This window comes from Labrus bergylta, chromosome 2 (assembly GCF_963930695.1).
Source record: "Labrus bergylta chromosome 2, fLabBer1.1, whole genome shotgun sequence".
Taxonomy (NCBI): domain Eukaryota; kingdom Metazoa; phylum Chordata; class Actinopteri; order Labriformes; family Labridae; genus Labrus; species Labrus bergylta.
The window spans coordinates 9926618-9947858 of NC_089196.1; the positions used below are offsets into that span (position 1 = coordinate 9926618).

The window sequence follows — 21241 nt, forward strand, 5'->3', positions numbered from 1 at the left end:
TTATCTATAGAATATGCTAGAATAGAACATAATAGAATAGAACAGAGCACAATAGAACAGAACAGAACAGAACAGAACAGAACAGAACAGAACAGAACAGAACAGAACAGAACAGAATAGTATAGAATAGTATAATATAGTACAGTTTTATAATATAGAAATGAATATCATTGTATTTCTCTTGTCTTCAGCTCTCTTTTCTGTGCTCTCGGTTGTATTGGGGGGTTGGGTTTTTCTTCTGACAGAGTCTGCATGCAGAAACCGAGGCCCTGCTGCATGGAACAATCATCCAGAGGATCTGAGGAAAGTGGAACATTTCGGCTGTGTGCGTCAAACTAACCTTTATTAAAGTTTTAACCCTGGTTTCTTCATGTCCATCATTCAGTCTTTGGTGTCCTTATAGTTTCAAGATACATGTTGCTGACATTTTTTTTTATCTCTCTGTCTCTTATTCTACCTGACGAAAAACACTTCCAGTGAGTTCACTTTCTGATACTCTATTGTATTGTATTCTATTATTATCTTCTATTTTACTCTATTACAGTATATGATATCATAATATTGTCATGTGTTCTACATAAAAATAGTGTATTTGTCATTGAATGCATTTTATTCTATTAAATTCTATTCTATACTCCAATAGGTGGACTCTGTTCTATATTCTATCATGTTCTGTTCTATCGCACACTTTTTTTGCGATAGAATTTACAATAACTTAACTTGAAATTCACAGGAACAGTTTTGCCAAAGCATTAGATTAAATTGATATCATGTAATTCTATTCTATGAAGCTGTGTAATTTCTCCCTATCTAATTATCTATCTATATATTCTATAATGCCACCACTCTGGTGGTCTATTTTATCCTCCTTTATCAAACTTCTTACTGTACAATTAAATTCAATGCAATTCATTTCTATTATGTATTATTCTATGCTATTTCCTCCATGTACGTTCTGTCCAATGCAATTACTCTATGGTATATCAGATATATTTAACTCTTGCATGTTCTATACTTCTTAGTTTTACACCATACTACTCTACTTTACTATTCTTGTTTTAAATATTCTTGACTCATACATACATGTGTTTTTTACCTACTTGTAGAAATCTATGACCACAATCATTCAATTTGTATCATACTTAATACAGGCTATTAGTGCGCACACTGGCCCCTCCTTCTTTGGACAAGTTAACAGAAACATGTGGACATATCCCCAAAGCACTATCTTATGTTCTATTCTATTTAAATATATTCTATTCTATTTAGTTGTATTGTGTTCTATTATTTTCTACTCCTTTAACTAATCTTGGGCTCTCCTCTGTTTTTCCGTAGCCTATCACTACAGTACTTTATATAAAAATTCATTCCATAACTCTCTATCACTTTCTATTCTAATCTACTTCTCTCCTCTCCGTTCCTCTCTTCTCCTCTCCTCTTCGTTCCTCTTCTCTTCTCTTCTCTTCTCTTACTTTCTTATACGAACATTAATTTGGATGATTTTTTTCCGCACTGGGGTTTAAAAAGCTCAGAACACATTTAGTGAAATGCAGCATGCCAGCTCCTACGTGCATTCTGAATGAGGCGAGTAGTGACATTTGCGTATAACAGAAGCACCGCCTCCCTCCCATTGGACAGTGTGTACGTGAGGGCGTGGCAAGGAAAGATGAGAGTTGCAAATCCATGCCCTTACTGGGAAGACATGGAGCGCTATGGACACAGTCTACACGAATGAAGTAGGAATCTCAACTAGAGACACTTATATTTCTCCAGTGAGTGAAACAAACGTTTTGAGAGACTGAGAGCAAAGAAAGGGTGGCCCGGTTGAGGATGGAGTGTGCATTTGACGCACAGAATCTGATCTCCATTTCTTTGAGGAAAATCCAAAGCTCCAGGACGCAGAGAGGAGGCATCAAGCTCCACAAGAACTTACTGGTAACGTACGTACTGAGAAATGCCAGGCAGTTTTATATGAGCAAAAACTTATCGCAAACGCAGAGGACGCACCACTATGAGGACGTAGCTGCAGTCCGTGGTCGGCACGAATATCTTGAATTGACTGGGAGCTTAACGGAGTTGGCTGATGACTTCTACTGCAACTTTACCGGGGTTGAGTCGGACACTTGGCACTGCGGAGCGCACCAGTCCATCGGGCAGCCTGCAGAGGTGGCGCACCAAGACGCATCTGCCTGCGCAATGGTTCCACAAAGTGACTCTGAACTGATGGTGTCGGAAGCCTGTTGGAGTTGTGCGGACAAATCCTCGTGGGACTTACCTGTCCTAAACGCACAAGCCAACCAAAAGACTGTCCTGGACTTGGACACGCATGTAGTGACTACTGTCACGAATGGATACTTTCACTCAGACTGTTGCGCGCAGTCAAAACAGCCGCAGGGCGCGCAGTGCTACAGTAAAAAGCGAAAGATGGACACAAGTTATTATGTTGTTGATCCAGAGTTTTACTTGCCAGACTTTGGGCCATGGCCATGTAAAAGGATGAGGACTGATGATGATTCACCTTCAGAACCGGAGCAGTTGGACAGCTCAAACATCTCCAACCTGATTTCAGTGTTGGGCTCAGGTGGACTATCTGAGTTTGTGAGTTGGCAGCAGACAGACCTTGAGCAAATAATTGCTGCTCAAACTATTTGTTTAAAACATACACTGTTAACAGGCAGCGGCTGGACCAGAGCTATTGAAGCATTTTGATTTGAATGATTGTTTTTCTTTGTACCGTTTTATTTCATTGCCTTTAAATAAACCATGACACGACTGCAATTCACTCTCTACTGTGTTATTGAAAAATGTGTTTCAAATGTGATTATATTGAGCAATTATGTTCATTTCAGGTAACTTTTGCATATTAAGTCCTCGTGCCAGCTTACATATTTTCCTCACAGAGCTCTAATCAATTATACATTTAATTTAAACCTTGTTTTCTGGTGATTTCGTTTCAAGGTACTGGACTCTGTCTTTGGTTTGTATTTCCTGAAGAAATAAGTTAACGCTGTGTCTTTGGATAGATGTTGGAAGAGCTCCATCATGTGGCCAAAAAAGATCTGTACAGCCTCATGCACGAGATCAACGCAGAATAGCAACCTGTATGTATTCCTTAGTTCAGGGCCTGCTTTTTTAAATATATAAATCAATAAATTTAAAAATATTAAAAAAAACGTGATGCACTGGCTTTACATTGCATATCAAATCATTCTACGAATTAGGCTATAATGCTATAGCCCACACTTATGTGTTCACAAGAGGAGGGTTATTATTGGGGGTGTAGTAGGCCTAACTGTACTTTCTGCAAATTTGACAAGCCTTCTGCAAAAGTCGGCTAATATCTATAATGTATGCCTGGCTTGGTAATTAAACCCTAAATATAACAATAATCTCTGGAATATAATATTGCTTCTATCAAGATGAATAGGTAGATGAAAATAGGTACACTATGTTAAACAGGTACACGTAGGCTACCAAACTCAACTTAGAAAATCAGGAATTTCAGAGAGGAGCGCTCGCTTGTGTTTCCTCTGTGGTCCGAGAGGGGCGGATGGCTGAGAATAGACAGTGTGCATGTCCTTGAGACATGACTGCCCGAAGGTTTCCCATCTATATTCCCGGGACAGTGTAGTGCTCTGGTGCGTCTGTTGGACAAGATGTTTGGTGTCTTTGTCAGAGCTGCGGTGAGTCCATTGTTTCTCAGTCTACATGTTGTTTTAAATGCGTAATAACACAAACGCAGCAGTGTAACGTAATGTTTGGTTTTACGTACAGCAGACTGAGTGAAGGGGGTGGGGCGCTGTACAGGACAACAACAATGTCATGATATTAGGTGAAAATAAAACCTGTGTTTCACCCCTGCATGCTGCCAAATGATGCTCTTTGCAGTAGTTGTGTTTTCATGCAGAGAGTGTGAAGCTGCTTCCCCATGTGAATTATGCACTTAGCTTAGCATACCGTTAGCGTCCCGTTAGCTCAATGCTCATGCTGCAATAAAAGCCATTGGAAAACTATCTTACAATATACGTTTCTTTCTCAATAATATTACCACCACGTATATCATCATTATTTGTGGCATGTTTTGTTAAAACATAGCATGAACAGTGCAGCAAACAGCGGTCATAACAAAGTTTTACTTTGAAAACCGGAAACTCTTTATTATACTGCAGGATGTGAATGTTTCATATCACGTTTTCTGAATTCCCAGTGTTACTTTATTTTTAATCATGAAAGTAGAATTTATTGAGATACCCTCAAACACATGTTCTCAGTGTGAAATCACGATATCTTGACTTATAAATAGTGGTAATTAACCACCATTATTAAGTTACTTGAAGGCAGAGACATGTTTATTGCTTTCATGTGTGTTTGTTTAAGCTTGGTTTCCAAAGATTCAACTGTGTCAACCTTCTATTTATAAGCTGGCATCACCAGTATGTCCAAACAAATACTATAAGTGCTCTGCTCAGTTGTTTTGGTGTCAACTTTCATGGACCAAGTCACCTTACTGCAAAGTGTGTGACTTTGTAAACAAATAGATTTGTTGTTCACCACACTTCATCCTGTTCTTTCTTAAACCCACTGAGTAACTTAGTATTTTAGGATTCATTTGCACACACCATTTAATCACATTTTGACACATGGATTTTACAGTTCTGAAATACAGTCATAATTCAACAACAACTAGGGACATGTTCAGTAAAATTAAACTTTACAACTCTTGCAAGGAGTTTTTAGCTTGTTATGAGACAAACTGATGCCTCTTATACAACTTACAAAAGCAAACAAGACTATCATTGAGAAGACTGACTCTTGTTTTATAGCTGCCAACAGTATCCTCACAATTTCTTTAAAAATGAACATGGCTTTTTTCCCCTGTGTAATCTCTACTAGCAGAGGAGAGTTTGTGCTTACTAAGACTATATCTTCCAGCTGCGGCCTGGCATGGTGCGGCCGTGTCGCCTGGTCAGACCAGTGACCCAGATCCCGGAGAGGTCCTTGGGACACCAGGAAGGTTTACCTAAGATGCCTGTGCCGCCCTTGAAGAAGACATTTGAGCGATACTTGGCTGCTCTGGAGCCCATCGTAAGTGAAGAGGAACTGGAACACACTCGGCAGCTGGTGGAGGAGTTCCTAAAGGGCGGTGTGGGGGAAAGGTTGCAGAAAGGCCTAGAGCGACGGGCACAAAAGACTGACAACTGGGTAAATATCTGGATTTCTGTATGTTTGGGTGTGTCGGACATCAATGTGGAATCTGCCTTGAAGATTGTAACCTACACAAGCGATTGAGAAATAAACAGAAGCACAAGATACCATGCTTACTGACTATTGCTGTGTTTATGTAGCTGACAGAATGGTGGATGCAGACAGCCTATCTAGACTGTCGTATGCCGGTGGCGGTCTACACGAGCCCCGGAGTTGTCCTGCCTCGCATGCACTTCCAAGATCGACAAGGACAGATGAGGTATGAAAACAGAATCTACCATCAAAGCTCTTCATCTATGAAACAAACATTTACAAATTGCAATAAAAGAAGTGCTGGGAAAGGTGGGCTCAGTGTTTCTTTGATTCCATAGCATTATATTTACAACTTGGCCTATTGTAAGAAAACTCCAGAAGTTGTTTCCAAAAAGTGATTTACACAATGTCAAAGAGCTATACAAACTATGAAGCTGGAGTTGCAAGCCGACCTTTGTGCAGGCTTCTTACACATGCTGCCTATTTAAAGCCCTACGGCTGCTCACAACATTGCTCAGCTGTTTTTGGCAACTATGACCCATTGGATATGCAGTGAAGATGGCGGCCCCATGGAGAGATACTCCGGTGAGGACAGTGACAGAGATGAAGGTGTGCAGGGGACACTTTTCACCATTTAGTACTATTTGATAATATTGGAAAATGTGTTGTTTTCCATGCACACATCATATTGCACAGTGACATAACAAGATGAATAAAGTATACATTTAGCGTATACTTGTTGATAACACAAGGTTGTCTGCTGTGCAGGTTTGCTGCCAAACTGATTGCTGGAGTTTTGGACTTTAAAAACATGATTGACACGTGAGTTTGGCTCATATACTATACGACTAATATACAAATTGTAACAGAAGCCACAACATCAATATGACATTGTTAAGCATACTACCAATGGATAATTTGACGTGTTGTGTCACAGTGAAACCCTACCTGTAGAGTACCTGAGTGGGCAGCCGCTGTGTATGGAACAGTATTACCAGATCCTGTCCTCCTGTCGAATCCCTGGTCCAAAGAGAGACACCGTCATAAATCACACCATCGGGAAAACACCTCCAACTCATATCACTGTGGTCCACAACTTCCAGGTATTTAAGAATGCACTGCTTTTCTTTTACTTCTCAAAATGTAGTTAAGCATTACAGTTGATGATTATTTATAAATTCTATTTAAATTTGTGCGGCTAAAGAAACACTTGACCTGTGCCTGAACTAACCTGATCGGGCTCTTCCTCTCAGTTCTTTATCTTGGACGTTTACAACAGCGATGGCACCCCGCTGACAGTTGACCAGCTGTACATGCAGCTGGAGAAGATCTGGAACTCCTCTTTGCAGACTAATAAGGAACCTGTTGGCATCCTTACGTCACAGCACCGCAACACCTGGGGAAAAGCTTACAACAATCTCATGAAGGGTGAGCAGACAAGAGTTGCTCAGTGTCTCCCTTAGCATAGAAAGACATTTGAGAGAAAACTTCATAATGGGAACATTTGATCTTCAAGGTCATTTTATTCCTCCTCAGATAAGACAAATAAAGAGTCAGTCCGTGCCATCCAGAAAAGCATCTTCACAGTTTGTTTGGATGCCCCAATGCCACGTGTGTCAGATGAGATGTATCAGAGCCGTGTGGCTGCTCAGATGCTGCACGGAGGAGGAGCTCGATGGAACAGCGGCAACCGCTGGTTTGACAAGACAATACAGGTCAGTCTGCAGAGAAATGGCTTCATATTTCAAACTTCAAAAAGTGCTCTGGTAGTGGTTGAGAATTTGAATGTTTTTTGTAAATCCTCCTCAGTTCATTGTCGGTGAAGATGGTACATGCGGACTGGTGTATGAACATGCCCCCGCTGAGGGTCCACCCATTGTTTTTCTTATCGATTATGTTGTGAGATACATGTAAGTTGCCTGACATTTTTAATTGTTTTCCAGGTTTTTGAATAAACTCAAATGACAAAGTGTTTAATATTTTCTCACCAGGCGTAAAAGTGAAATGGTTCGCTCTCCCATGGTTCCCCTGTCCATGCCTCAGAAACTACGATTCAACATTACACCTGAGATCAAGAGAGACATTGAGAATGCAAAGCAAAATATGAACATGTATGCTTCATCCAGCTCAGTTTAATACGATCGTCTCATCTTTGATGGAAGACATTTAGCTTGATTTATCTTTTTTCTTTCTTTTGTTAGAATGGTGCATGACTTGGATGTGAAGGTGTTGTTGTTTTCTCATTATGGGAAGAATGTACCAAAGCAACATAAGCTGAGCCCAGATGCCTTTGTGCAGATGGCTTTTCAACTCGCCTACTTCAGGTAAGAAATAACTCATACTTAGTTAAAAAAAAAATTACAATCAAGTTTAGTGTATTACATCATACAGTTTATCCTGTGTGCTGTTTTGCATTCCAGGATGTATAATATCTGCTGCTCAACATATGAGAGTGCATCATTACGAATGTTCAAATATGGCCGAACAGATAACATCCGTGCAACTACTGTAGAGTCCTTTAAATTTGTCCAGGCAATGCAAGACCCAACCAAAAAGGTACTATAAAACCTTTACAATTTTCTCAATACATGTAGAATGTAAAGCCTGTAAGCTGTCTGAAGTGTGAATACACTCTCAACAGAATACAGAGAGGCTGGAGCTGCTGCAGAAGGCCGTTCAGAAACACAAGGACAACACTTACAATGTGAGAGCTGGAATTCCCCAACAAAGAAATGTAATATATTTCTGACACCATTTGATTAATCTTAGGAATTCACATTTAATTTCTATTTTTAGGCAATTCATGGACAGGCCATAGACAGGCATCTCCTGGGGCTGAAGATGCTGAGTATCGAGGATCTGACCTCCATGCCTGAGATATTCATGGACACCTCTTATGCTGTGGCTCAGCACTACAATCTCTCCACTAGCCAGGTATTCTTTTATTTAAGAAAATCAACAGTCTGTTTATCCTGAGCACGTGATCATTTGTAATAATGTTTGTCTGTGTGTTTGCCCTCGTCTACATATCCAGGTTGGCTCCAAGACAGACTGTGTGATGTGCTTTGGTCCAATGGTGCCAGATGGCTACGGAGTGTGTTACAATCCCATGGATGAGCACATCAACATCGCCATCACGGCCTTCAACAGCTGTGAGGAGACCCACGCTGCCAAGTTTGCCCAGGCTGTTGAGGACGCTCTGTTGGACATGAGAGCTCTGCTTGAAGACACAGCTACAGCCAAGCAGTGATCCCACACAGGAGCTTGGCTGGGTGATTGTGTCCCAGCGGGGCTGTATGGGAGCTGCAACTGAACTGGTGCCGGAGTCGCTGGCAGAACGCCATGATGACGTGTAATGTACTGAGCTGCTGGAGCGGATGGGAAACTAGTTATGAAAGGGTTTTTGGGAAGAACAATGTTTGACTATCAGTGCACTGCCTTTGTGAGGAGAAGAGATTGTCTGTGATGGAAATTCTATATTTTAATATATTGTGTTACAATTATATATATATATAAACTTTAAATGAAGATGATTTGCTGATTGTGATAGTATCAAAATCATTTTCTTTATTTATACACAACATATTCCTGGTGTAGTCTTCAAAAAGATACCATCTTAGCTTGACTTAAGAATTTTGATTCTTTGGTTTGTTTTTTATTTATTTCACATTTAACAGCAAAAATGATCCAGCTCCCTCTACTCACAATATTGAAAGTTCAAGGCTGTTAAAAAAAATTGTAAGACTAAAGAAATGTGGATGATAAATGTCAAAGCTCCTATGAACAGTTTCTGTGTAGTATTACAGAAGCATAAAGGAATATTCAGCTCTGAAACTCCCTTTGGAACGCAGGTATTCTCCGTGAAATTCAATCTCTGCCATATTTCCAGACGAATGCCACTGAAACAGCTGCTGGCCTTTGAACACATTTGTCTTCAACACATCCCTGTCCCGGATCTGTACACAAAACAAAACAAGAGCAGTCATTGTACACTCATGCTATGTCCTATCATGTGTGCAGCATTATAGAACAAAGGAACGTGTTCAAAATCCCGTTTCGCACCATTATAAATGTAGATTGGGAGTTTGTGGAGTTGAATACTAATCCTATGTGCAGGGCTTGGATTCTGATCTTCACTGCGGGAGGGGCGTTGATGAGGACTCGACAGGTGTGGTTGGTGCTGGACGTTGTCGGATTCTCAAAGACACCGCTCGGGGAAAACAGCTGAATGTCACAGTCTGCGCGGCAAAGATAGGATGGCATAAATGCATAGGGTTAAAAAAATAAAAATACCATGAATAACCCTTAAATCATATGTAATCCAATGTGATTGCCAGGAAGATAGGCTTAAATTGTTTAAATTCAAAATGGTTTGGGATGTGAAGGGGACAAAATAAAGCACAATGTGATGCAATAGCACTACAACAGTATAATTAGAAAACAAAAACAATTATGGATAAATCAAAGCTACTCTTACAATCTCAACAAGCACAGAAAACACACAGCTTTCCAATACTTTCAGCTTCCTTGATTTAATTGCAGGGCTCCGGGATTGGATTGCATTAGATAGACAGTGCAATGGTTAAGAATATTGCACACATCTCTCTGGATTCAGGAACCTCTATGTTGCAATATGCTAAAACAATGAGCTCACATCCTTTATACTCACACATGCTCACTCTTACCCTGATGGTGGCTCTTCTTTGTGTTTTTCTGTGAGGTGTAGGTGAACACGACCCCGATCCCAGAGGTGAGCAAACTTTGACGCACCAGCAAGACGTTGGTTCTGGTGGTCAGTTCACTCCCTGCTACCTGTTCACACTTTTTCACAAATGCCAGGCTGTCAAAAAATGCAACAAACTCCTCTGTAAAAGAAAACATACAGACATTTTTGTTTTAGCTGCAATAGTCATGACACATATAATTTTTTATATATTTGTCACAGCCCACTTTTCCTGCAGTTCAAGGAGGCCGATTCCACTTTTAGATGAATGACCTCATCCAGGGGTCGACCAATGGAGACAATACAGCGACCACTTATATTTCTTAAGTCCACAGTGCCCGATTCTTCCAGGAGCAACTGTCCACATGCACCTGGGAAGAAGAAGACCCTGTAAAAGCTTATCCTTTAACCTTCTCTTATTGAAAACATGTAAGAAGTTTGAGTTGCACTAACGTGGTTGAGACATTGGGACAGTTGTTGTGGTCTGTGTGACGGTCTCTGTTGGACTTGGAGAAGGAAGTTGGCCCTGCTCTGAAATGTTAGCCTTCTCTTCAGTTTGCCCTGCAGTGGTGACATCTGAGGTGTGTGGCACGTCTCCACAGCTGTCCATGTTGCAGCCCTGGATAGTGATGGGCTTTGGCATGTGCATGCAGAACAGAGGGCTGAGGGGCTCTGGGTTAGAGGGGCCCATGCAGGAGACAGCTCTGGACTGGATCCCATACCCACAGAGTACTGAACACTGAGGAGCAGGACAACATATTTTTCTGCAGCAAGTACATTTATATTAGCAACTAAACAGTAAGTAACTAAACAGTAAGTGTTATAGCTTATTTCTATAATGCTGAAATTGATTTGTCAAAACCATAGAATATTTTGTATCTATTTAGCTTTTAACCAATTACATTGCAGCAAGATTTGTACTTGGCATGTCCCACCCTTTTGTTCTTATTTCATGTATTAAATCTTTGATTGGCCTAAGTTTATATCACTTAATGGTTTCCTCCTAAATCTAGTCTAAGCTTTAAATCCTGTGAATGTACCTGGCTCCAGGGTTTCACCTCCCACCTGAAGGTGCAGACCTGCACCAGGCAGGGCACTGTGATTGCTGGTTTGACAGCTGCATGGCAGTTCTCCTCCGGCACCACACTCTCTTTACTGTGGAGGAACTGGACACATGACACAGTCCTCTGAGCTACACCCAGACCGCAGGACACAGAGCAGGGCGACGTCCTGAATACCTTCCACCTGGACAAACAACAGTGGTGTTCAAACCATTCTTCTTTTGCAAAAATAGATCACACACATACGTGTGTGTGTTGGTGTGTGTTATACCTTGCTGGACAGCTGTGTGTGTTACATGAAACCACTGCTGCAGGTTTGGGAAAGTCACTGCACTCCCAATCCTCCACCACTACCTCCTCTTCTTCTGTTTCTCTAGCACAGTACTGCACTCTGTTGGCCGCCCCTCCTCCACACGTTACACTGCAGACTCCTTGCTTAGAGCGCCACCTGGTTGTTGTAAAAAACACATGAGATTTACTGCACTTAAAGATACATGATATACTGTATTGTGTATTTGTTATCCATGTGTTTGGTCTCACATTGGAGGGCAGGGAGATGTGTTGCAGGTCTCAGAATGAGGTGGAGGTTTGGAAGAAGCATCACAGTGGAAGTCAGGGACCCCCAGTCTGGTCTGGTGCTCCACACAGGAAAACCACACCTGCAGGGTTCCTACATACGCATCAGGCTTTGGTTCACTTTATCAATAGAGGAGATTATTTTTCTGAGTGAGGGTGAGAATTTATTTTTAATTACCGTTATCACAGGACTTCGAGCACTGACTGATCCCAGGACTCCACACGTACACAGGAGCCAGTCTGGGATGTGGCAACAAACCAGACTTCATCATGGGCTGATCCTCCTGGTCATGCAAAACGTAGTTTAGACATGCTGAACTTGAAGATAAAAGAATGAGATGTTAGTCTTGTTCTGCTTTACCTCGCCTGTAGATTCCCATCCAATTGGGCAAACATCCACCACACAGGGCACAGAATCCGATGGTTTGATCAGCTTTGAACAAAAACTCTGATCCACTTCGACATCATGGCCGTCTTCTGGCCGCACACAAGACACAATGCGTTTTGCTTCTCCTGGCCCGCACACTGCTAAACATTCACCAGGCTCTGACACATGCCATCTGTAAACACATGTCAAATTAAAGCTTTTATAGGATGCAGGAAAACACCTTAGCAGCTTCTTATTCTGTAACCATTAATAGTTTTTTAGTCTTTACAATCATTAATTTTCTTCAATGTTTATTTACATTTCATAAAATCATTGAGTGCAGGACCTCATTTTCAATAAAAGCGCACTTAAAAATAAAGGAATAGATACAAGATATATAATAAAACAATGCTCCAAAAATTAGACTTTGAAAGAGGAAATTGTAGCATTTGTCAATCACTTGAACGAGTAAGACAATGACTCTTATACCTGTTTTCAAAGAGGAAGTGATTATTATAGCTTGTTGCTATTAAAGCCTTTAATAGAAATAAAAAAAAGTTTAAATGATTAGTAGGCTGTCACAAGTCGTTAATAATAGGGTGGAATAACAAACGGATTCCAGTGGTTTGAAAGTGGATGCCTAGATTTGTCAATAGATAACAACATTACTTTATACCTTGCAGGACAGTGTTGCCGGTTACATTTTTCAACAGTATTTGGAGCAGCATCGGTCGCACATTCAGAGGCAGGAACTGTTACCACATCAGCTCCGTCTCTCTGAACACATCTCACAGGACGCACTCGTTCTCCTCCACCACAGGAGGCGCTGCAGGGCCCAAACATCCCTGTTTCCCACCTGTAACACACTGAATTATTCATGTGTACCAATTTGTGTTGAGCTGCATGTGAGCAGAAGTCCTATGGGCAGAGAACAGTATGAGCCTTACCTGGGGGGACAGGGTGAGAGCTGACAGGTTGTGTGAGGTGGTGGTGGTGGAGAAGGGGATTCACAGTTTTGCTCCTCCAACTGCTTGTTGGTATCTTCACCCACACAGACATAAACATGCTTCTGGATACCTGCAAAAAAAAATAAAAAAGTGAAACCGTGGAGAAAGAAAAAGTGAACAACTTAAAGATTTTTAATTAAAATGATCCTGGGTTGTTCTTGAGTTTTGTGGAATTAACTGTTTTACATATCAGATTGTTTATTTTTCCAATATATATAAATTATCTCTGGACATTTCATCAACTTTATTTAAGTTCTCAGAGAGATCATCATTTGTTTGTATTTGCTAATCCAAATATCTGATTTCAGAACAATGGCTTAATACATCTGGCATACTCAGCTCCATTGTGTTCTTATAATAGACGTATGTATATCAGCTTTCTTAAAAAGGTACATTTTGCTGCACACTATTAAACAAAGGCCTCCCATTTTGGATCTAATTCACGGAAGCCATTTGCTCCATAAGTAAGAGAGCTGGGACTATAATGTGCAATCAGTCTGTGAAGTAATAACAATCAGATGTGTAATATTATACTGAGCTTTTCCATGTAACAATGATAATCAGTTACTTACCTGACCCACAGGAGACAGGGCAGGGTGTTGTGATGAGAGCCCATTTCCCTTTAGGTGTGTCGTCTGTCAAATCACGTTTTCTGGCAGGTGTGTAGAACTGGTAGCTAATGTTTGGATTCGTTTTCTCTCCATATTCTTTACCATACTTGCGGTAAACCTACAATAGGGAAGAATAGTTTGCGCATCAGTTTTTATAATCATAATTCCTTTGGTATATTTCCTTTTTAAGTTGTTTACAGATGTAATGTAAGAATGCTATTTTTTTATAAGCTTCAAATGTTGATGTAAGTTCACCACTTAAATCAGACATTATTTTTTATTTTGTATGTCCCCCGTCTGACCTGTATGTTTATCTCCTCCTGCAGCGGCCCAGGCAGCAACAGCTCCTCCATCTCAGGCAAAAGGTCAGGGGTCAGGTGGAGGAGGTACTCCAGGCGGTTATCATCCAGTTGGGAGGGGTGGGTCATATTCAGTGCCATGCTGCCCCTTCCAGACACAATGTACCCATCCCCAACTATTACAGCTGTGGACACACATTTTGAAGAAAGCATCAAGTTTAAGTCCTGCTAAAGCTGATGAGGAAACATGAATCCATCAGAGAGTGACAACACTCACCCATGTGGGTGAAGAGGGGTGCCATGTTGACAATATGAACCTGTGTGGCGTTCACTGGCAGAGAGAGGAAGTTGGTGTACTCTATAAAAGAAAGCATTGAATCATACAGGATTGGAAATAGGATTTAAGGCTTCATAAAGCTTTACTAGTAAATGTGCTTTTTTTTATTGTTTCACATTTTTTAACTACATTCTTTTTTTAAGAAGAAAAGTGACAATCACATGATAGCTACAGACATAAACCAGGTTAAATTATTATACATTATTGTATGCTACCTCTCGCCTGACCACCAGTGTAGGAGTCAGAGGTCAAACTGCAGGTCGATCCATCTCCACCACACACTCCACACACATCCCTCACTTTCCCAGAGAGCAGCACACCATCACAGCCAAACAGCTGAGACAAACAGTACATTAAAAAAGTAAACTTCATGGTGTACATTAAAAAAGTGTGTAAACAAAGTGTTAAAGCTTTAAAATGCATAAGTTTTCTTGCATGCGTACTCTCACTTAGTCATCTCTACCTGGCATTTCCCTTTTAGACAAGCAGTTGTGGAGCCAAAAGGAGGCGGGCTGTCGGACTCACAGCGAGTCCCGTCTACAAACTGAGAGCCTCGGCTCACCATGAAGTTTTCTCCCTCAGACTGGCACATGAATCTGCACTGTTCATCCCCTGGTTATGATAAGAGAAGAGTTTAATACCGATACAGAAGAAGGTGTTTTTCCTTATTATGAAGAAAGTAGGAAAAAATATTTCGACCCACCTTTAGCAAAGCCCACAGCAGGGATCCAAGTGTAGAAGGAGGCTGTGTTTGGTTGCAGGTAGAGAGGGTGGGGGTCTGTTTGGGAACACTGCTCCGCCATGAAATCCAACTGGGAGCGCTCACATGGCTGCAAAAACATTTTCCAAAGTTAAAAAAAGACTTTTATCTGATACTTTTCTCACATAAAGCTGGCTCTTGAATCCAACACTGACAGCACTGTACCTTACACCCTGAACCACTTTTCTGGGCAGAGCATTTTTCCTTTATCTAAAATTGTTAATGAGAATTTCTCACTTTGCCTCAGGCTCATGGTCTAACTTCTAAATGACTTCTGTGCCTCTGAGTCCCATCAACCCTTCTATTTTTCTGAGTCTTCTTAGTAGAGCACAAGCTGATCATTGCTCACTAAGGATAATTCAAAAGTGGGACGATTCTAGGTACAATGATTCACTGAGTAAACATATTGACTGACTATGTGGAGGCCCACTGTCAACATGCAGCATGGGCTTACCTGCTGGTGACAAAGTTCAGCCTCAATATCTGGCCCCGTACAGTCATTCCCTCCAAAAGCAGGTCTGACAAATTACACAAGAAATGTTAAAGCAACAATTTAATTATGTTGTCTATAACTTGTACATGTAACATTATCATATGAACTACATTTGATACCTAGGGTTATTGCACTTTCGTGTCCGATGAGTGACTCCCCCACCACACGTCCGTGAGCAGGAGGTGAACTCCGACCAGCTGGACCAGGAGCCGTGCACCACCACAGACGAGCTGAGCTCATCTAAGGACACACAACGCCCCCTCAGACACCACTGCATGAGAGGAATGCACATCATGAAAATACATTAAACTCTGGGAAAGTGATTACAGCATGATGACTCTTTTGATCTGGGAGCAGTAAGTACTTGATTAGGGGCACACTCTGTCCCGTCCAGCAGTGGGACCAGGAGACGTTTGCAGGAGCTGTCATCATCAGGGTTTGTGTGACAGGACAGAGCACGACATGCTGGCTGGTGGAAAAGGGAGACCGCTACAATGAACATGACTAGAAATCTTTGATGTTGGCTACCACCTGGTGGTGACAAGCTGCAATTACAGGTGACTTACCAGGTCAGAGCTGGTGAAAGAGCAGGCTTTGGCAGAGCTTCCAAAAGCTATCCGGCACTGATCATCAACTCCATAATAGAGACCAGGTTTCCAGTCCTGTAGGGAGCCACCCAGTGCAGGCAGGTCCTTTACACACTCGGCTTTCCCCTCACTGTAAACATAAATATATTGGACCTCTCTTCTTTTCTCCAGCAAAATCACATTTTTGAAAGCATTATAAGATACGGGATAACAGCCTGGTATGGTCACTTGTCTGTTCAGCTGAAATCACAGATTACTTGTCTTGTGCAGACTGCTATGAACATCATGGGTGTTAAAAAACATCCATCTCTCCAAACACTCTATGAACAGTCTGTTGTTAGACAGGGCACAGACAATAGTATCTAACCCTACCCACATTATTCACTCTAAGTTTCAGAGAAGATTGAAGGTCCTTCACACCAGGCTTAACCACTCTAAACATTCAGACGTGCCAATGTCCATTAATATCCTAAATAAGAGTTGATGTAGGATGATTTGCCAAGGGGCCATGCAATATGTCAATATGTCATTACTCTAGGAAGGGGTTTTTATGTATATATGGAACTGTTACATGTTTTGTACAATCTCTATTTATGTATTTTGTAATTCTCTTGTAACTGCAGGACAGAGTCCAAGACACATTTCCCTTTGGGGACAATAAAGTGTATCTTATCTTATTTCTCACCTCTCATACAAACAGCTGACTTTTCTATATTTAATGTAACAAATGTCACACTATATTTTAAAATGTGTAAAGAGAATCTGTTAAAACACCCGCAGGTTAAAACCACAAAGATATGACTTATAGATGAACTGCCCTTTCAACAGAGCAAAGCATGTCTGATAAATGAGAAGCTTTGTCTTGCACAGCTGCTTTGCACAGGTGAGCCCACCTGAAGAATGTGAGCAGCTGCCATCTGCTGCAGGGGGACCAGGTCAGATCCACACTGTTGTATCCGCCGTCAGAGGCCATCATGAAGCCGCTCCTGCTGCAGGTGTTTCCCACTCCGTCATGGTTTATTCCCAAACTAGGTGAACGGAATATAAAGTATGTTGAAATGTATTCTCTGTTGTCATATCGGGGAGCAATCTTAATTGACGTTTTTCAAAGAGGATTTTTTGGTGACTGGTGATATTTAAAGTTTTTCATCCCATTGTGCAGCAGAGAGACTTGCTGCAATGAAATCGGAGAATCTCCTCTCCAAGGATTTGCTTCATTAAACGGTCTGTTGTAACTGTTCTCTGTCCTCAGAGTGATTCACTATATTCAATTAACCACACCTTTTAAAAGTGCAGCAAATTAATAATAATGTTTTTACGAGACTTTAATGTCCTTTCATCTTATAAAAGCTTTCCCAGAAAGGCTCATAATCTTGGTTACTTTTTACAAGTCAAAGACTGAATGTGCTCAAAGTAAAAGCTCCATTGGTATAAAAGTGAATATTGAACTACTACTTAAACTAAATTGGAAAAAGAATTCTACATCCATGTTTAATTGTAAATGTGCCTGAAGTCAAATATTACATCCCAACTTGCTGTGAACTATATGAAAGGAGTCCATGTTACAGTAGTAACAATTTAAAATAATCCTTATCAGATTTTAAGCTGTAAAATAAACGTATACATTGAAATGTATACATTTTTTAGAACTTTAGATTCATTTCTGTTCATGTGTTGGACTGACATGTAGGATCTTTAGGATCTAGAGTGATTCACTCTAGTCTTTGAATAAAATGTACTGTATAACATAACAGGTGGGAAAAACAAAACTGTGATTTCCAGATAGGATCTTTTAAGAAAACTGATATGTCATTGGGAAATTATTGAAATATTGATTTTGGCCTTTATTAGAGGGACAGGACAGTGGGTAGAGTCGGAAATCAGGGAGAGAGAGAGCCGGGAATGACAGGCTGTAAAGAAGCCGCAGGTCGGATTTGAACCCGGGCTGCCCACTTTCAGGACTGTAGTCTCTGTACATGGGGCATGAAAGCTGACCATTAGATCACCAGCACTCCTAAAGGGCATTAATTTGAGAGATAATATTTTTTATCCTCAACGGAAAAACATATGAAACCAAATGAATAATCTTTGTCGGTGACATATAGAATATTACATGCTTTATTATCCATATATAATTATATGCTTGCCTGTAGTCAAATACTTCTTTGAGGGTGGGTATAAAAGAACAAAATCTTACCAAATAAGGTTTATAAGCTTGACACTAACCTTTGATACAGATACTATAAGATCATATCTATATATCTTTAGATTCACTGTGGATAATGTTCTGAACTCTGCTTTACCTGTGACCAATTTCATGAGTGATGGTGATCCCGAGGTCAAAGCCGGTGTCCTCTGTGATCACACAGCTCCAATCACTGGAACAAGCCCCGCCCAGCTGTGTTACACCTCTGACCTGCTTATTCCCATTAGGCAGCACCAGGTCGTACCTGTTTGTAATGGCAGGCGTAGAGTCAGAGACAGTTTGATGATTCATGAAATATGCAGAATTTAATTCCAATACAGCTACAGGTAACACACCTTGTGATATACAACAGAAGATCAGCATGTAGAGGGTCAGAATCATTTAAGGGGTTTATCCTTCGGCCCCAGTCACACACACTTCTGAGAGATGAGGTAATGTTGGGGGACATTTGGATCTCTGGCTAGAAGGTGGAACAAAAGTTAGGCACTGGTAATAAAGAAGTTAAGGTTTTCTACTACAACAGCATTAATGTGTCTATGAGTGCTTGAAATAAACAAGAGCAGTGTGATTATAAGATTACTAAACTTAAAAAGTCATTCGTAAATCACTTCATACATGAACTTGAATGATTGCATATGAACCTATGATGGGGAGCCTCTTACCTCAGGCTCTGTCAGGATGATCATGCGGACCAGGTGCACCCTCATGTTGGCACCTAGGGTCATGTCTCTCAGCAGCTCTGAGGCCTGAGTAGAAATTGGAGTGTAAGCCAGGCTCCTATATGTCAGTATGTGCATAGTGTAATGGGACTGCAGTGTTGCAGCACTGCTTCTATATCTAGCTATGTAAACATTTCAACACACACACACACAACATCTGAACTCATTTGTCTCTAACTTGTGCTGCATTTACCTTGACAGTGCTCTAAATAGAGTTTCTGTCCAACATACAGTATTTGGTTTAAGGTACCAAATGTAAATCATTAGGCATTAAGCTATTCAGAAAACCTTCCCTTTCTTACTTAGACTTACAATATTGAGGTTGGTGAGGATGTATCGTTCTGTGTCCTGCTTGTGGAACTGCTGGACATCAGGTCCTACCACCACCAGCAGTTCCAGATGTGTGATATCAGGCATCAGAGCTGATCGACGCAACCGCACAATCTCTGTGTACACGATGAGAGAGGAAGAGAAATGAAAAAGGAGTGACCTTGTTATGTTAAGTGGCTGTCTTGGTAGTTAAGTGTGTATCATAAATACAAGGTATATTACCTTATGTTACACAATGAAAGTAAAGATGTGCTTTTTTCCTTTGTAAAATATTCCTTATTTGTTTCTAAGGTTCAGCCATACCTGAGGCGTCAGGAGAAGAACCAGGAGAGGAAACTATGTCTGTTTGACTGGTGGAGTGATGAAAAGGCTTTAAAAGGACACAGACAATGGCACCATTTTTAGACTCTCTACAAACAGCTTTAAACCTGTGCGACTAAACATAGATCTGTGGCCTACATACTAAATTAAAATACAAAACTATTTCAGAGCTTTTCTGTTTGAAGTCATTGTCATGTAAATGCGGTAACACACAGTTATGACTCTCTGCAGGTCATGTTTTTGGATGATAAACAGTTTTTTAAGTTGGAGGGTTCAATGTACTTTGCAGGACCAGTGGAATCACTAACCACAGCGCTCCCTTTCACCCGCAGCTTTTCCACCTACCTCGTCCAATGGAGAAGTCAATAGAGCGGCACATCCAGGCCACAGTAAGAGCAGACAGAGCAGAGTCATAAAAACCATGTTTCCTCTCGTCTCTTCCTGTGTGTGTCTACCTGCTCTGCTTTTTAACACCAGGACAAACTGTTATCCTCCTGTTCAGGAGCAGCACAGAGCCCAGCAGTATGAGTAACATGTGTTTGTGTAAACAGCGGGGTAAAGTTGACCAAGGACACACATCATTTGCAGGGTTTTTTTTTTTTTTTCCAAAGTTTGGGACCAAGAGGAAGTCTCTCATTGGTTGTGGTTCTTCTTTGTAGAATGACTAATTTTTTAGTAGTTTTTACCTTTCATCTCTGAGCAATCAAACCTAACACAATCCACTGAGACATTTTGTAGGTCTACTTGAAATATTTAGATGATGATGACAGTAAATCAATGACGGCAGCTGCATGCTTAATTTAGAAAGCAAATACAACCTTTGGATGCTATCGATATTGATATGCATCCCTTTCACAGCTGCAATCACTTCTGAATCCTCATTGTAAAAAGAAAAATCTTTGAGTGTTGTTGTTGCATGTTGCAGCCATTAGAGGGCAGTCATGATCTTATGAGGATGCACAAGAGAAGCTATGAGGAAACACAAGTGCATACACTCCTCCACAAGAGAGCAACAAAATAACCTCCATTGTGTCCAGAAGAGTCATAAAACCATATCTAAAGCCAAATTGCCTAATTGGAATTCAGAAAGTTCACAGAGGAAACAATAAAAAAAAACATTAAAACTGGAATTAAAAACCTTTTTTACCCCCTGGGTTATGGCTAGGATTAGATCGTTTTACTACTTAAACTGGGCCAGATTAATTATACTTTTCACATAATATTCAAAATGTGTAATAATTTTGTGGCCTTTTTGGGTAACTATTACTAAGTATCATTCAAGGATCATTACAGTAAAACCAGGCCCAGCTTATTTTGTTCTACACCTGCTATGCCAATAACAAATGTCAAGAAACAACCAGTGAACACTTTTCAGATAAACTCTCGAACCTTGTTTCACCATCCTGCAAAAAGTGTCTGACCGCCCCCATGACTCTCTTTAACCTCTTCTCCATCCCCTTCTCTCCTGAGAGGTTACAGTTTATCTCCATAAAACCAGGATTCAAGCCCCCATCTGCCATTAGACAGATACCAGCCTGCTTCCCAGTCTGAATTAACAGCTGGGTGTCACAGGCATTACACCAGCATCGCTGCTCCACTAAAACCT

The 21241-nt window shown here is 40.9% G+C and overlaps 3 protein-coding genes across 3 annotated transcripts; 2 read left to right on the plus strand and 1 right to left on the minus strand.

Annotated features, from left to right (window-relative positions):
* Nucleotides 1-1685: 1685 nt before the first annotated feature.
* On the plus strand, nucleotides 1686-2778 carry LOC109983345 (immediate early response gene 5-like protein). The gene has a single exon (XM_020633025.3). It carries the CDS (start codon nucleotides 1831-1833, stop codon nucleotides 2707-2709), a length of 879 nt encoding a protein of 292 aa, XP_020488681.1. The 5' UTR covers nucleotides 1686-1830; the 3' UTR covers nucleotides 2710-2778.
* Nucleotides 2779-3524: 746 nt separating this feature from the next.
* zgc:154046 (Carnitine O-acetyltransferase-like) lies at nucleotides 3525-8771 on the plus strand. Its single transcript, XM_020633024.3, has 14 exons — nucleotides 3525-3683; nucleotides 4933-5202; nucleotides 5346-5464; nucleotides 6007-6060; nucleotides 6176-6341; nucleotides 6492-6666; nucleotides 6775-6953; nucleotides 7048-7148; nucleotides 7230-7349; nucleotides 7440-7562; nucleotides 7659-7794; nucleotides 7880-7942; nucleotides 8035-8172; nucleotides 8273-8771. The coding sequence occupies exons 1-14, from the start codon at nucleotides 3657-3659 to the stop codon at nucleotides 8486-8488; spliced, it is 1887 nt and encodes a 628-aa protein (XP_020488680.1). The 5' UTR covers nucleotides 3525-3656; the 3' UTR covers nucleotides 8489-8771.
* Nucleotides 8772-8785: 14 nt separating this feature from the next.
* On the minus strand, nucleotides 8786-20171 carry adamts13 (ADAM metallopeptidase with thrombospondin type 1 motif, 13). Its single transcript, XM_065964235.1, has 29 exons — nucleotides 19981-20171; nucleotides 19618-19684; nucleotides 19297-19430; nucleotides 18928-19011; nucleotides 18601-18725; nucleotides 18363-18509; nucleotides 16953-17087; nucleotides 16039-16189; nucleotides 15837-15941; nucleotides 15592-15743; nucleotides 15434-15497; nucleotides 14923-15049; nucleotides 14683-14831; nucleotides 14435-14555; nucleotides 14160-14240; nucleotides 13886-14067; nucleotides 13545-13701; nucleotides 12913-13042; nucleotides 12642-12821; nucleotides 11960-12158; nucleotides 11777-11882; nucleotides 11563-11692; nucleotides 11294-11470; nucleotides 11002-11206; nucleotides 10415-10700; nucleotides 10189-10332; nucleotides 9924-10103; nucleotides 9301-9476; nucleotides 8786-9194 (listed from the first exon to the last, which is right to left on the minus strand). Exons 1-29 carry the CDS (start codon nucleotides 20056-20058, stop codon nucleotides 9039-9041), a joined length of 4128 nt encoding a protein of 1375 aa, XP_065820307.1. The 5' UTR covers nucleotides 20059-20171; the 3' UTR covers nucleotides 8786-9038.
* Between the last annotated feature and the right edge of the window lie 1070 nt (nucleotides 20172-21241).

Bases quoted from the DNA above. Each gene is read 5' to 3' on its own strand.
- adamts13 (XM_065964235.1), bottom strand. From the start codon at position 20,058: ATGGTTTTTATGACTCTGCTCTGTCTGCTCTTACTGTGGCCTGGATGT. The intron at 18,726-18,927 runs GTAAGAGGCTCC...TCCACCTTCTAG, and splicing joins TCATCCTGACAGAGCCTGAG to CCAGAGATCCAAATGTCCCC. The intron at 12,159-12,641 runs GTATAAAGTAAT...ATGTGTTTACAG, and splicing joins CGGCAACACTGTCCTGCAAG to ATGGCATGTGTCAGAGCCTG.
- zgc:154046 (XM_020633024.3), top strand. From the start codon at position 3,657: ATGTTTGGTGTCTTTGTCAGAGCTGCG. The intron at 3,684-4,932 runs GTGAGTCCATTG...TATATCTTCCAG, and splicing joins GTGTCTTTGTCAGAGCTGCG to CTGCGGCCTGGCATGGTGCG. The intron at 7,149-7,229 runs GTAAGTTGCCTG...TTTTCTCACCAG, and splicing joins GATTATGTTGTGAGATACAT to GCGTAAAAGTGAAATGGTTC.
- LOC109983345 (XM_020633025.3), top strand. From the start codon at position 1,831: ATGGAGTGTGCATTTGACGCACAGAATCTGATCTCCATTTCTTTGAGG.